Source organism: Agrilus planipennis, unplaced genomic scaffold, assembly GCF_000699045.2.
Source record: "Agrilus planipennis isolate EAB-ADULT unplaced genomic scaffold, Apla_2.0 scaffold181, whole genome shotgun sequence".
NCBI classification, from domain to species: Eukaryota; Metazoa; Arthropoda; class Insecta; order Coleoptera; family Buprestidae; genus Agrilus; species Agrilus planipennis.
In genome coordinates this window covers 1-13,782 of record NW_020438858.1, presented here as the reverse complement: position 1 = coordinate 13,782, position 13,782 = coordinate 1, and the positions used below count along the sequence as shown (strand labels likewise).

The 13,782-nt window shown below is 28.9% G+C and overlaps 2 protein-coding genes and 1 long non-coding RNA gene across 9 annotated transcripts in view; 2 read left to right on the top strand and 1 right to left on the bottom strand.

Annotated features, from left to right (window-relative positions):
* The window catches only part of LOC108739285 (furin-like protease 1), a 14,091-nt gene extending 12,367 nt beyond the window's left edge, over positions 1 to 1,724 (top strand). For 2 of the 3 annotated variants that reach the window (XM_025973716.1, XM_025973750.1), the window contains exon 11: positions 1,191 to 1,724. In XM_025973716.1, the coding sequence (XP_025829501.1) occupies positions 1,191 to 1,654 (464 nt within the window). In that variant the 3' untranslated portion in view covers positions 1,655 to 1,724. The remainder of the gene's footprint in view (positions 1 to 1,190) is intronic. The other variant, XM_025973808.1, reaches the window with a different exon arrangement.
* Positions 1,725 to 1,824: 100 nt separating this feature from the next.
* On the bottom strand, positions 1,825 to 4,449 carry LOC108739287 (GTP-binding protein 2). 4 transcript variants are annotated; one of them, XM_018473125.2, is made up of 6 exons: positions 4,013 to 4,448; positions 3,742 to 3,954; positions 3,400 to 3,609; positions 3,178 to 3,342; positions 2,771 to 3,118; positions 1,825 to 2,713 (listed from the first exon to the last, which is right to left on the bottom strand). In XM_018473125.2, exons 1-6 carry the CDS (start codon positions 4,190 to 4,192, stop codon positions 2,153 to 2,155), a joined length of 1,677 nt encoding a protein of 558 aa, XP_018328627.1. In that variant the 5' UTR covers positions 4,193 to 4,448; the 3' UTR covers positions 1,825 to 2,152. The 4 variants fall into 4 exon arrangements, with proteins under 4 accessions (XP_018328627.1, XP_018328628.1, XP_018328629.1 ...); XM_018473126.2 differs by lacking the exon at positions 1,825 to 2,713 and having other exon boundaries at positions 2,958 to 3,134; positions 4,013 to 4,449; XM_018473127.2 differs by lacking the exon at positions 1,825 to 2,713 and having other exon boundaries at positions 2,958 to 3,110.
* Positions 4,450 to 4,999: 550 nt separating this feature from the next.
* Positions 5,000 to 13,278, top strand: LOC108739307. Of its 2 annotated transcripts, none has more exons than XR_001938124.2 (6): positions 5,000 to 5,205; positions 5,302 to 5,467; positions 6,393 to 6,507; positions 8,329 to 8,494; positions 8,847 to 8,991; positions 12,995 to 13,278. It is a non-coding gene; the product is annotated as an uncharacterized LOC108739307 (long non-coding RNA). The 2 variants fall into 2 exon arrangements; XR_001938125.2 differs by having other exon boundaries at positions 5,000 to 5,245.
* Positions 13,279 to 13,782: the final 504 nt, after the last annotated feature.

The window sequence follows — 13,782 nt, the reverse complement described above, 5'->3', positions numbered from 1 at the left end:
TTGCCACAAAAATTCATTTCGATTAATTTTTATATATATTGTAATCGGTAACCTACTTTATTTAAAGTATGTTAAAATGGCTCTTAAAAATAGTTAATAGTTTACGCACCGATAAAGATACATAATCTTGTTCTTTATAGGTGTAAATTTGCTGTGATTTATTTAAATATTGTTGTATGTAGAAATGTTACTTACTTTAAGCATACCACAAACTTTTAGTTCCTAGAAAAGAAAGTAGTACCTACATAATACCGAATGGCTTTAACTATTTACTGAAATTATAGCTAAGTTTGAATTCATCGATTCTGAGAACTTTTGCCAATATGTAGTGTTGATTCCAGATCATTTTTGAGTAGTCTTTGTAGTCGCAGCAAATTGTTTATAGTTTTGACAAAAAAAGAACCAAGTAATCTAAATGGACAGAAGTATTCTATGATGTATAACAAACATAAAAGTTTTAATTGAAAAATATAGTTTTTCGCAATTATGTGTTCACTATATCCATTCATTCAAAAATATATGAAAAGGTAGATACTTCTGCCCTGTATGACAATAGACGACTTACCTAAACTTGGATCATAAATTTGAACATTTGCAAGACTGTACATATACATGGAAAATGTTTGTATCAAAATTAAAAATAAATTGTGGCTGAATTTTCTCATGATTTCTCTTTTCTAATAATCACTTTAATACTTAATATGAAATTATAGACAGTGTTTCAGATATGGATAACATTTCTGCAAGAAAGAACACTAGGTAAGTTGTTAGTTGGTGTGGTGGTGTATGTTATCACTTATCATCTATTAAGTTTAATTTTCGTTTGCTTGCTTTTGTATTAGAACACCTGTCGTATAAATTTCAGTCACAATTTATTTTTGTATATCCTGATGAAATCTGCATCAAATTAAACATAATTTTGTTGAGCATTCCTTTAATGAATAAATTTTTGCTTCCATGTTTTTATGCACTAAAATTAAAATCTCAATGAACATGTTTTCGTTTTATGGACTCTATTTAATTTATCGTTGTAGTTAGAATTTTTTATTTGGTTTGATTTGATGTAGGACGTCTTTTTTTATAATTTAAAAAACTTTTCCAAGGTCAGTTTGTTGATTTATTTTTTGGCAATGTTTTTTAAATGGAATATGTATGATTACTACAAATGTTCTGTTTTCATTTCTTTTCAGAGTGTTCGTTAGAATATGTGTTACATAAGGGAAAATGTTTGGAGAGATGTCCGAATCAATTTTATTCAAGCGCATTAGAAATGAGTAATGGGGCAAATAAAAATTATGAAAAGGTAAGTGAAAGAGGCCGTGTTTGTTTACCTTGTCATTATACATGTAAAATGTGTGTGGGTTCAAACGATTATCAATGCGTACAATGCTTCCCTGATGCAACTTTAGTCAATATTAGTAACTGGGAGTCTTATTGTTACTCATCACGTATAATAGGAAACATTACCGCTCAGAAATGGTATTTCAGAGTATATATTTTATTGTGGATAATATTAAGTGGACTACTTATTGTAATTATATATTTTTTAATACCAAAACGTAAAGAACGTATTGATTTTGATGTGATAGAAAATATTAGAGGTATGGAAAAACATGTCAAAAGTGCAGTGTACAGTGACAGCGATGGTGAATAATATTAAACATATATGTAGAATCTTTCTGTAAATAATTTTTAATCGAACCCATAAATGTATTTTAATTATCTTTCTTTTTTTTTTATGTAGTTACCACTAAAGCCCCTTTTTTAAACACAAACGTAATATTTCATGGTTTTATTTTTATGTATACAAAACAAACGTCCATAATTTATTGAAACATCTATTAAAAGTTAATGATTAAAACACACATAAAAAAATAGTTAAATCGCGAATATCATAACAATCATCCTTATAAATACAAACAAAAACTTATGATAAATATATGGAACAGAAGGATCTATATTATCAACTGAACTGTTATTTTAATGTGTTGCGTTTTGGGTTTTTAACATAAATTTTAAGAGTAATTTAAATCACAAGTGCTTTCTCTTAATACCTATAAATTACTTTTTATCCCGTGATCTACAACATAATAGTAGCGGTATGCTATTGATATGTTATTTTTAAACTATAAGGATACAAAATCTTTTGTATTCAGCTACACGGAAACACTTGTGTGATTTCTCCGATTCCTTTTGTTCTTCCTTCCCTGAAAAGCAAACGCTGTCCAATTCGAACATGTTCTGGAAGTCTAGTAAATTTAAATAAAACAGAATCTCTTTCATTTGTATGTATACAGTCGGAAGAAAAAATGCCGACAATAATAGCAGTTTGTCTAATGTTTCCTATAAATACTGTTGTTTGGAAACCACAATAAATTGCAGTGGAGTGAAATAGAACACATATATTAGCTTGAAAATAAAAGCAGCCTACAGCTGCTTTGTCTTCAGTACTTAAAAGAAACATGCCGTTTCTAAGATCATCTATTTGTCTATTTAGACAAATAGCTGCACTTTGACCTGCTCTAACCATTCGACAAGGCACCTTATTGCGATGTATTGATTGTACGGTAACAGTGGTAAATGATCCATCTTTATGTGGGCCAATGTTTAAATGCATTCCTTCTGTTATTGCTCCTTTTGTTAATAATCCTCCCACTATTTGACCAACATCACCTGCCCGAAAATTTTCATCTATCTGAAACTCGGGGAGTTCCTAAAAGTTTATTATTACATATACAATAAATTTAGATGCTGTAACGACTTGATTTACTTGTTCCAGCCTTTCTCTTTCATTTATGCCTAAACCGGGGGGTAGAACAAACAAAAATTTTAGCAGTAATTTCAGTCCTTCCCCTGTAACACTAGACACACAGAAAATTGGCACCACATTGTCCTTCAGTTGGTTTGCTCCCGCAGTTATAGCATCATCAATGTTCTTAACAATCAAGGGTACTTTTTGACAACCCACTTGTTTTAAAAATGATTCCAAACTTTGCAAAGTACTTCTAGGACTTACCAAGTCAGTTTTAGTTATAACAATAAAAAAAGGAACTTTAAGTGCAACTGCTATACTTAAATGCTCCTGAGTCATTCCTACAGCTCCTGCAGAACTTGATATCTAATGAGAAACCTTTCTGATTTCCTTTATAAATATTGCATATGTATGTTGTTACTTACCACTAACATAGCATGATGAGGTAAATAGCCAGAGAGCCCTTGAATTGTAGTACGAATGTATTTCTTATGACCAGCCAAGTCTAAAAACGTAATTAATTTATTTGATTCTTCACAGATGTCTTCTGCTGTCATAAGATCACTATAGCTGTAATTTATTTCTTGACCCTGTTGCAAAACATGAATAATATTGTAGTCAATGTATTAAATTGATTTTATTTATACCTGAGAATTAAAGCCAAGTATTTCATGAGAAATTGATGAAGTTCTACCACTTTGAACTTCATGTAAATGCCGAAACATATTTAATCTAGCCCTGCCATTTCCATTATCCAGGTGACCCTGAGTCAAAACTCCTAGAAGTGTTGATTTTCCAGCATCTGCATTACCAAGAACTGCAACTCTAATTTCAATATTATTTTGATCATCTGGCACCTGTTAAATAATAAGGTTGTTGACCAAATTCATTTATTAGCATAAGAATAAATTATTTCAGTTAGGATTTTTCCAAAATTAATAAATACATGTAGCAAACTAAAAATAATAGCATAGTAATAAATATTTTACCTTTCTAACAAGGACTTCTGTTACAATTTTATTATTTTCTAAAACTCTATCCCTAAGAATTGTTGTTGTAGCTCCCAACTTTAATGCCATTTGTTTCAATGTCTGCAGGCTAGCAGTCATGTCATTACACGACAGTCCTGTAAGAGCGCCTGTGTCTTCAACACCAATTTCATAAATTGCTTCTCCTTGACCTTCTCTTAGCCTCCATTTCATCTATAACAAGTGTAGAAAGTTTACTCAACAAAACTTGCAACTAATCAAAGCCCTTTACCTGTGTAACCAGGTGTTCAAATCTTTGCTTTGATGGGTTTATTATCTTAAGTTTATATTCTATATTTCCTACTTGTGGTTCAGGAGGTAATACATTCTGATTTATATTATGTAAGTTTGTTTGTTGCACGCAGTTTGGACTGCAATCATCTGGATCGAAAAAGCTAACCAATGGGTCCATCGTATTACAAGTTTATATCATTTCGTTCAATAACTACATAAATTTATCAATTCAATAATGATTACACCCTTAATATTAACCTATTTCTTGATTTCTGCTACATTTTCAATACTTATTTAAAGTTATCAAGCACAACGATACAATACAGAATTTGTATTTACATACATTCTTTAATACAATTAAAAATTGCATAACAACATTGTGAAATATATTAACATATGCACAGCTTAAACAATTGTGGGGAAAGGAAATTCACATTCACATATTGTGTTAAATTCTAATAAATATTTATAGATTAAATGAAAATATAACCTGAAAAGAAATGTCAAGAATTTTATCTATAGTCAAGAATTATGTGCACAAATCTTATCTATGCCCTCAACACTCATAGAAAATTGCATAAAACAATAAGCAACGAAGTTGTCGATTTTACAAAATATGCAATTATTTCACTTAAATTTTCCTATTTTATGAACAGGTAAACAGTTACACTTTAATTTATTTACATAGTTTTCTATGAAAGAGCTTTTCTTCAGGTCCACATTCGTGCAAACATAACGAAGGATGCGCATTTCCTAATATATGCTTATGATCATTGATCCTTATGATTGTAATCATAGATAACAGATTGTAATAGTTAATAATAATTAAAATGTTTTACTAAATGAATCTGACGCAAAAATATTCTTGCAAATTCCTCCACATGACACAGGCAGAAGTTGTTAAAGTTTAATTTTGATCTTAGCCNAGTTATAATATAATATATATAATTTGTGTTCATTAGTTTTTCTCACATGTGACGTTTACAACGTCACAAATGCTGGAATTATAAATGAAACTTCGTCAAATTTGTGATAAAGGCTCTACGTCCTTAATCCCTTTGTAGATCTATTATCTATGGTCCTTAATATTTTTAATGGCTTACAAGCCCAGCCTATTTCTATAAAACGTCAATGATATAACCGATTTCTGTAATTTTGAGTTTTGATCTTTTGTGTGAAACATTTTTCGTGGTAAAAATACTTAATTACTTAATTTGGTTTAGTTTATCAAGTATATACAACTTTACGGTATTATAACGTGGCTTGATATTTTGTATTTTTTTTCAGAAAAAGGTGCTTACACTATATCAAGCAATTAGTGCTGTTTTGGGGCTTCTTTCTGCCCATGTTTATAATAAGCATAGCATCCAGAGTGAACATTAATGGTAGGAACGATTGTATGGTGCAAAGTAGGACTGTGACCAGTATGGACACAAACAAATGGAATCATTAGGTAACTCTTTAAATTAAAGAATGAACCATTATTGCAATTAATTACTTGAACTGATTTGCAAAGTTTTTATTTGTTATTGTATCTAGTTAATCTGTTTTTGTTTTACTGGTCAGCTCAGTTTGACCTGTGTATGGGGTGAGAGCACTTAAAATTTATTTCACTTGCTGATATATATAGAATAATAAAAAAAAAAAGTTCATACTATATCAGAAATACGAATAATTCTTTATTATCGGTATAAAATCAAAAGATGCTTTGCAGAACAGAGGAAATAAAAAACTAAATACTTAAATCCCACAAAAAACACCTTTATTTAGTATTTATTTATTTCGCTGACGGGCACCAAGCTTTTTAAAACAAGTTAAATGTAACATATATTACAATTAGATACAGTATGTGGAATTTCTGGTTTTAAGTATTTTATTTATGCATGTGTATATTTGTTAATCAAGAATTTATATTTGCAGTTCGAATATATGCTAATTAATAGTCAATTTAGTATACATTCGCATTTTATTATTTATAATTGTACAATCTTATTGTGCATTTTTAATTTAAAATTCAACAGTTTGATGAAATGATAACTATATATTAAAAAGACAACTATATATCCAAATCACCACAAAGGGACTTATTTTAATTTATTCATCACCACAAAATAATACAGAAAAATAATAAAAATAAATCATACATTTATACAAAATTATAGCGAGATTCATGGTTAAAATTATAAGAAAGTGAAGTAAGTTGCCAGCAAGGAGGCACTACACATGCCCGTACACTGACGTGGTGTAATTAAGAAACTTAAAATAGCTTAAAAACTATACAAAGGGACTTATTTATTCAATTATTTTTTAACATTCTGTTACCACATTATTTAACTAAGCTCATTGTATATTTAAATATTGTTTTGATTGTTTAACAGGAAAATTGCACAAACTTTGGACATCATGTGTAATTGTTCTGTGACAGTAGCAGTCTGTATTTCATCCCAGTATGGAGTAGTATCCTTTTATTCAATGAAATAAAAAACAACAAGGGTAAGTGACAAACTTTTAATTTATAAGATAAAATGAAAAGGCTTGGCAAAGTGATGATTATTCTGCGTAATGATTACTAATTTTATTTCGAAACACTTTCTTTGTTATTGTAAAAGCATTGTTCACTAAAAAAGAGAATCAAACTCTAATGCATATTTGAGGTAATTTATTAGCACGTTTTATATTCATGTGAACATTGGAATAAACTAATTAAAAGTCAGGATCAATAGTATATTTGTGTGCTGTTAAATTTTTAATTTTTCTTCTTTTTTGCTCTACTAAAAACGTATAAGTGTTAATGTTAGTCGTAACATTTTTTCGTTTTGTCTGGCAGACCCAAATAATCATAAAATTGATTATTTTAATATTTTTTTTTTGTTGTGCAATAAGAAACGTTTAGGAGAATAGAAAAGAAGCTTTTATGAGAATTTTGGAAATACATAAGTATTTTAGGGTATTTATTATAGACACGTTTTCGCTTTGTAATAAAGGGCAGAGCGTGAATAATTGATAATTTTAGATGTAACGCATTTTCTTGTTAAAAAGCATTAATTTTTTTAATGTTTTCCTATTTCATTGTGTTGCCAATTTAAGAGATATAAATAATATTATTCATTTTATGGGTGCCAAAACTGGTTTTAGATATTACAGTTTTGGAGTACTTATCAGTATGCAATCGATTTTATACTGGTGTATGTATGGTTGCATATGAGATGTTTTTCTTCTACGTTAAATTCCTTTGTTTTTTTGCACTTATTTTAATATCTTTAGCTAATTAAATTTTTTGTTCATTTGTATAGGTTGACCGTTGAATGGATGTGTTGTTTAACGACTTATGAAACATTGTTTAAACAATTTGGTAACAATAAATAAAAAATATTTAAATGTTTTAGGAATAGAATTTATTAATCTGAATTCTAAAAAATTCTCTTCCTGAACCTTTTAAGGGCGTGTGAAGTAATTAAAATTCAAAAGTTATAAATATTTTTGGAATTATGAAATGCAAGTGCATATATTTTTGTTTTTTTTTTTCAAATAATTTTTTGAATTAATTAATATTTGATAAAACTAAATAAAAGCACATTTGGATGTTTTTTTCAAAAATGAGTTTAAATTATTTAAAAAACTAGTCTGGAAAAAATTAAAAAAGTTATACCTTTTTTATATTTCACAATTCAAGAAATGTTTTTATCTTCTGAATTTTAAATATTTCGCGCCACTTTAGAAAAGTGTCATCTTCGGTTACGCTCACATATAATCTCGTTGCCAGTTGCAGTTGTCTCGTTTTATCTAATTATCGTGATAATTAGTTACAGTGGGTGCATTTAAATTTTACCAATGTATTAGCGCAAAAAGTAGTACATACTAAATATAATATGTATTAGTACCTTGGATAAGATTAACAAATATTTTAATATTGTCGATGGCGTGTTCTTTCTCGCTCACTGGTTTGATGCTGCTTCAACGCTTTGTGTGTTTTGCTAGTGATATTTTGTGTGTATTTTTGGTTAAAAAAAATTGGTAAAGTACTAGTGCATACAAGATTACTATCACAATTATCTATTGTACGGTTTTTTATTATCGGGCGTTGAATTATTTTTACGATTATCATTGATTATGTTACGAAGTTTTTTGGCAACAAAATTACTGGTTTCATTCATTACCCTTTACAAAATTATTATTTTTGGCTTTCGCTTGTCCTTTTTTTTTCAAAGATAAACGCAGAAATACATTTTTTTCTGCCGTTACCAAGCAAATGATTCTTAAATTAGGCTTAATTAATAATATATGAATACTCTTTAATAATATTCTATTTTACAGGAGCATAAAGCTTGGGATGACATGTTTGATGAAACATTGGTTTCTCTTTCACTCAAAAAAGTAGCAGTACCTACATTCCCGATGAAAGCATGATGATGTCTTTTTTTTTCCATTGTGAATGAAGACAATGTGTTACTGTTAAAGGAAGGATTTATGATATGAATTAGTAAGCAACAATTAAAAATAGTAGATGTGTCCTAGAATCCTCAATTTCTTAAACATTTATAACTTACTTTGAATAGAGAGATTTGAAACAACGTTTTAGAAATTTCAAAAGTAGAATAGCAGAATTAGTGAAATTGTCGTTTCTGGCAATGTGAATGTTAATATGAACTATCTATACTTATATTTTGACTTTAATTTTAAAATCAGAAGTAAAATGATAAGGGCTAAATATCATAGCAGATGTTTAATATGCTTAATAATGAATGGTACATTGTATGTATACTATTTTAATAGTCACCTTTAAAATATTATTGATTAAAAGTATTTAATAATTTTTTTGTCCGTTTCTACAGATGGGCTAACAAATAAGAGAGATTGGGATGTTAAGTTTAACCGTAACGATGACGATATGGGATGTCTGCACTGGTATCCTTTCTGAATTTGGTTTACATTCCACACATGTAAACGTTGGAACGTTACATTCTACAGCTAATTCAGGTAATAATACATATTTAAATTAGTATTAATTACACTTTATTAATCTGTTGCCAATTTGGTTAACAAAAGACGTCCTGGAACATAATGCATAGGAGGACTTGCATATGTTGCTTCCTTGTATAAATACCGTTAGATTATCCATTATTTTGTTGGGGTTGTAGGTAATTGCGAACTTCAGTCTACCAAATTTTTTCTAAAAAAAGCCTGGTTGGCGTTTATAGCTCCACTACATTTTGCTAATTTTGCCACAAAAATTCATAGAGAACACCGATTTGCACTTCCAACTTCCAATTTAAAAATGTTTTTATTTTTTGATTGTTAATATCTTAAACCCTGGTTTTGAAAAGTACTGCACCCTGACTCTCAGAATACTTTGCAGTGAAGTGGGTTGCCTATATCAAGAACAAACAGTCGCCAAATTCAAATTATGATACCTTCGCGCGAAATTAAATGNAGAGATTTGCGGACAATGAAGAAGTAATCGAAGCTGTAAATGGTTATTTTGAGGAGCTTGACGAATCAGTCTATAGAGATGGCATTAATAGACTGGAACACCGCTATGAGAAATGTATCAGCCTTGGAGGAGATTATGTTGAGAAATAAAAAAAAAAAATTTTTAAAAACCTTGTTTTTCTTGGTCAGGCCGGAAACTTATCAATCCACCCTCGTATATAGGTTTTCTGATAGGGAAAGAGGATTATAATTATATATGCAGACAAGAAACTGTTAGCTTTACTTGGGAATATTGTGATGAGAGTATAAAAATGTAATAAAGCAATAATAGTCAAGAAGATAGATGCTTCTTAATCGAAAATAGCGATTGATTAAGAATAAAAGTAATGTACTCCCTTTTTTTTAGTAAGCATATAGTAACAACGATAAGAACAATGCGACGAATTTTTAATCTTCTTTGATTGAGTAATTTGTTAACAGTTATTTATTTCGTAGGAATCGGAAGTCTACAATTTATTTCTGCATTTTCAAAAAGTATGGTATTTTTAAAAAATCCGTGTTTTCAAATTACGTGCCAATAAAAATAAACGAAGTTTTAATTATATAATTCTTTTAAAAAAAACAACATGCAAATGAAAATGAAAATTTCCCACTCTTATGCCAACGAAAGGCGCTTATCAATTTTTTCACAACGGTTTTATAAGTAAAACTTCGTTACGTTCCTGTATAAGACGAATATTACATTCTGTTTTTTTTTGTGGATATGAGTAATAGTCTATAACAACAATTTCAAGAATAGTAGGTATATTGAATGTTTTTATAGTTGTAAAATTTCCTTATTTAGGAGTGTTTTCCTCGACAGACGTTTTTAGGTTTTCCCAGCTTTTTTAAGGTCAACTTCTACATCTAGTCCAACAATCGGGCCTGTAAACCCTATAAAGATGCTGTTGTGAGAAAAAGTAGTCAATTAATTTCATTTATCGTTAGGTATTTAAAGAAAACCAAAAGATAACATGGTACATAAAAGTACAAAATAACTGCAAATTTTATACGGTTACCTGTTGATTTAATAAATGCTTCACATTTTGAGTAACTAAAATCGAACGATCAAATGAATTCAAATTTAAATTAAGTTACTCTTCATCAAGGCCATTAATAATACGAATCTGTTTGTTAATACACTAAATAAACTTTAAATGTGAACAATTTTTTTTATAAATAACAATAATGTACTTCTTCAATGTTATATTGTAAATTACCTAGTTTCATAATTTGATTCGTTTAATGTTTAAAAAAATCAATTTCTTGCCCTTTTGGTCGAATTTTATTATACCACATTATAAGTTCATAATTTCGTAGTGGAAGGATGTTTTTTCCCGTCTCTTAAATTCAACTTGCCGGGCTAATTTTTCGTAGAATTACTTTTATTGTTTTCTACGCCTGTAAGGTTATATTGATTGATTCATATTATATTATTAGTTTTTGCAATTGCCCACAGAATAAATTAAATTAACAAAATTGTTAAGTTTGTCTTGAAACAGACGCCAGGTGGTTTTTCATTACGTGTTTTTGTCTTACTTTGTGTTTCATTAATTTAATAAGTGTATATATTTTTTTTAATTTCCCGCATATATTTTGACTTTCATTTGAGAGAAAGGAAGAAAAGTGAAAAGGATTAAATATTTAAATTTTTGGCGTAACAGATANATGAAGTCATTGGATGTATGCACTAGTATCCTTTCTTAATTTGGTTTGCTTTCCACACATGTAAATCATGGCCGTTACTTTCTACAACTAATTCAGGTAATAATACGTAGTTAAATTAAAATAAAATACCCTTTATTAATGTTGTCAGTTTGGTTAACATTAAGCATAGGGTGACGAGCGTATGGTACTTCTTTGTAAAATATCGTTAGATTGTCCATTATTTAGTTGAAGTTGTAGGTAATTGCAAACTTTAGTTTATGCAAGTTTTTTCTAAAAAGGCCTGGTTGGCGTTTATAGCTCCACTAGGTTTTGCAAATTTTGTCACAAAAATTCATATAGAACATCGATTTACACTTTTAACCCCCAATTTAAAAACTTTTTTACTTCTTCATTATTAATATTTTAAATTATGATTTTGAAAGTCTTAGTATTTAATAAGTAAAGGAATTCAGAACTTTTACTGCAGCCTTATGCCCAGAATACTTTGCAGTGAAGTGGGTTGCCTATATCAAAGACGAGCAGTATCAAAAACCATATGTATTTTAAATTCAAATTATGGTACCTTTTTGGATTTTATTTCTATAAATTTAATTACGATTTTACGGCGCTTAAGATTGAATGAATTTTTGAGTTTGTTTCGTAAATTTCTCTAGGGTGAGCATTTTTCCTTGTGTCCTTTAATTACAATTTTTTATGCGATTTCTGAGAAAGTAAGATGCGGAGAAAACCTGTTAGTTTTATTTGGAAAAATTGTGGTGCGTGTATAAAAATGTAGTAAAGTAATAGTAAAACGGAGATATATGCTTCTTAATCAAAAATAGCGATTGATTAAGAAGAAAAGTAATGTACCCCTTTTTTCTAAAGTCTACATTTTCAAAAAGCATTGTATTGTATAAAAATATCCGTGTTTTTAAATTGAATGACAATGAATAGGAATGAAGTTTTAGCTATAAACTAAAGAAACTACTTATTAATATACTAGGAAAATTTTGATGGTATGCATTTATTTTATAAAAAACAATAAGGTACTTCTGAAATATGTTGTACTGCAATTAGCTAATTTCTTAATTTCATTCGTTTAATGTTTAAAAAATTCAAATTCTTGCCCGTTTGGTCGAATTTTATTATGCCATAGGAATGCGATAAGCCCACAAGCTAACATTATCGTGAAGTTAAGTAAATATCAATGCTTTTATAATTGTTTAGACTATTTTTGTTTTGTTGGTCGTGTTCTTTTTATTTAACCGTGTATTTACGTTGTCAAAGTATGAAATTCGAAGAAATTTAACATTCTTGTCATAATATGCAGTTTGAGATCCCTAAATCAGATGAGTTGGTTGACGTAAAGTAACTTGAAGTAATGTTTATTTAGGATTTACGTAAGAAATCTTCCGGTTTCATTACGTATAAATTAAAGCATATAAAACATATTAATTTGCTTAAAATGATCAAACTATAGCTACAGTAAAATACGTTATATTTTGCATTTATTAATCAATCAAGTTACGGGTCAAACCCTGATAATACATAAAAAATTAGAAATAAAAGTAATGTATAGTTATTATTCACAAACAGTTTAATCAATTAGCCGAACTTAATATCATTTGTAATTGTTTTTCTTGTACTTTTAATCGTGGTTTTACGTATAACTTATTTAATTCGTTCTCAATTCAACTGTATTGGTTTTTTATGTGTATATCCTGCGATTTCATTGCTGATTGTGAACAGATTTTGATGATTTTTTTATCGAATTAAAGGTTAAAGGATTAAATATTTAAATTTTCTGCGTAACAGATATCTATTAAATAAATTAGTTAATAATTGTTTTTGTCCGTTTACACAGATTGGCCAACAATTGAGAGAGATTGGAACTGGTATCCTTTGCTCACTGAAAAGATAAGTCGTCTCCTGTGGTGTTTTAGCTGTTAACTTTTCATCTTGGAGGCTCTTATAGTTAATTAAGGTGAGCATACATGCTATATTATACATATCTGGTATATTTATTAGATATTAACAGAGAAAAGAGTTCAGCATTACTTTAACACTGTATCCTGCACGTTATTTACTTAAAATTAAATTAATTATATCTGAATTATGTAGTTTTTTCCAGGGTGACGGTCAAATAATTACACAACTATATGTTTTTGTAACGTTTCGGTTTATTTGACCATCTTCAGACTGAAAAAGTTTTGTTTTTTTACTTATAGTTCTACTAGTTAGGTGTTACACATTTGTTTGTAAAATATAAATATAATTAATAGTCAAAGAACATACCTTTTGGAGTGTTACTGCTTGTACGCAGATGTTAACTTATTTTTAAACATTCTATCATGTTGAACAACTGCATACTAGTTCTGAATGTTTAGGTAAAGCAGTAACCGTCCATCCGGTTTATGGTCTTTGACCATTCATTTACATTTTTGGGGTTTTCTATATATACAATTGAAGTCTTATAATATATTTTGATAATGTTGTATCCGTTCTATTACACTGGTCAACACCATTTTGTTTCCTTAATTTTTTGACTGTTATTGGGTATTTGAAATATTACTGCTTGTACACAGATATTAACATTTTTAAACATTCTGTCATGTTGAACAACTGCATACTAGTTCTGGATGTTTCGGTAAA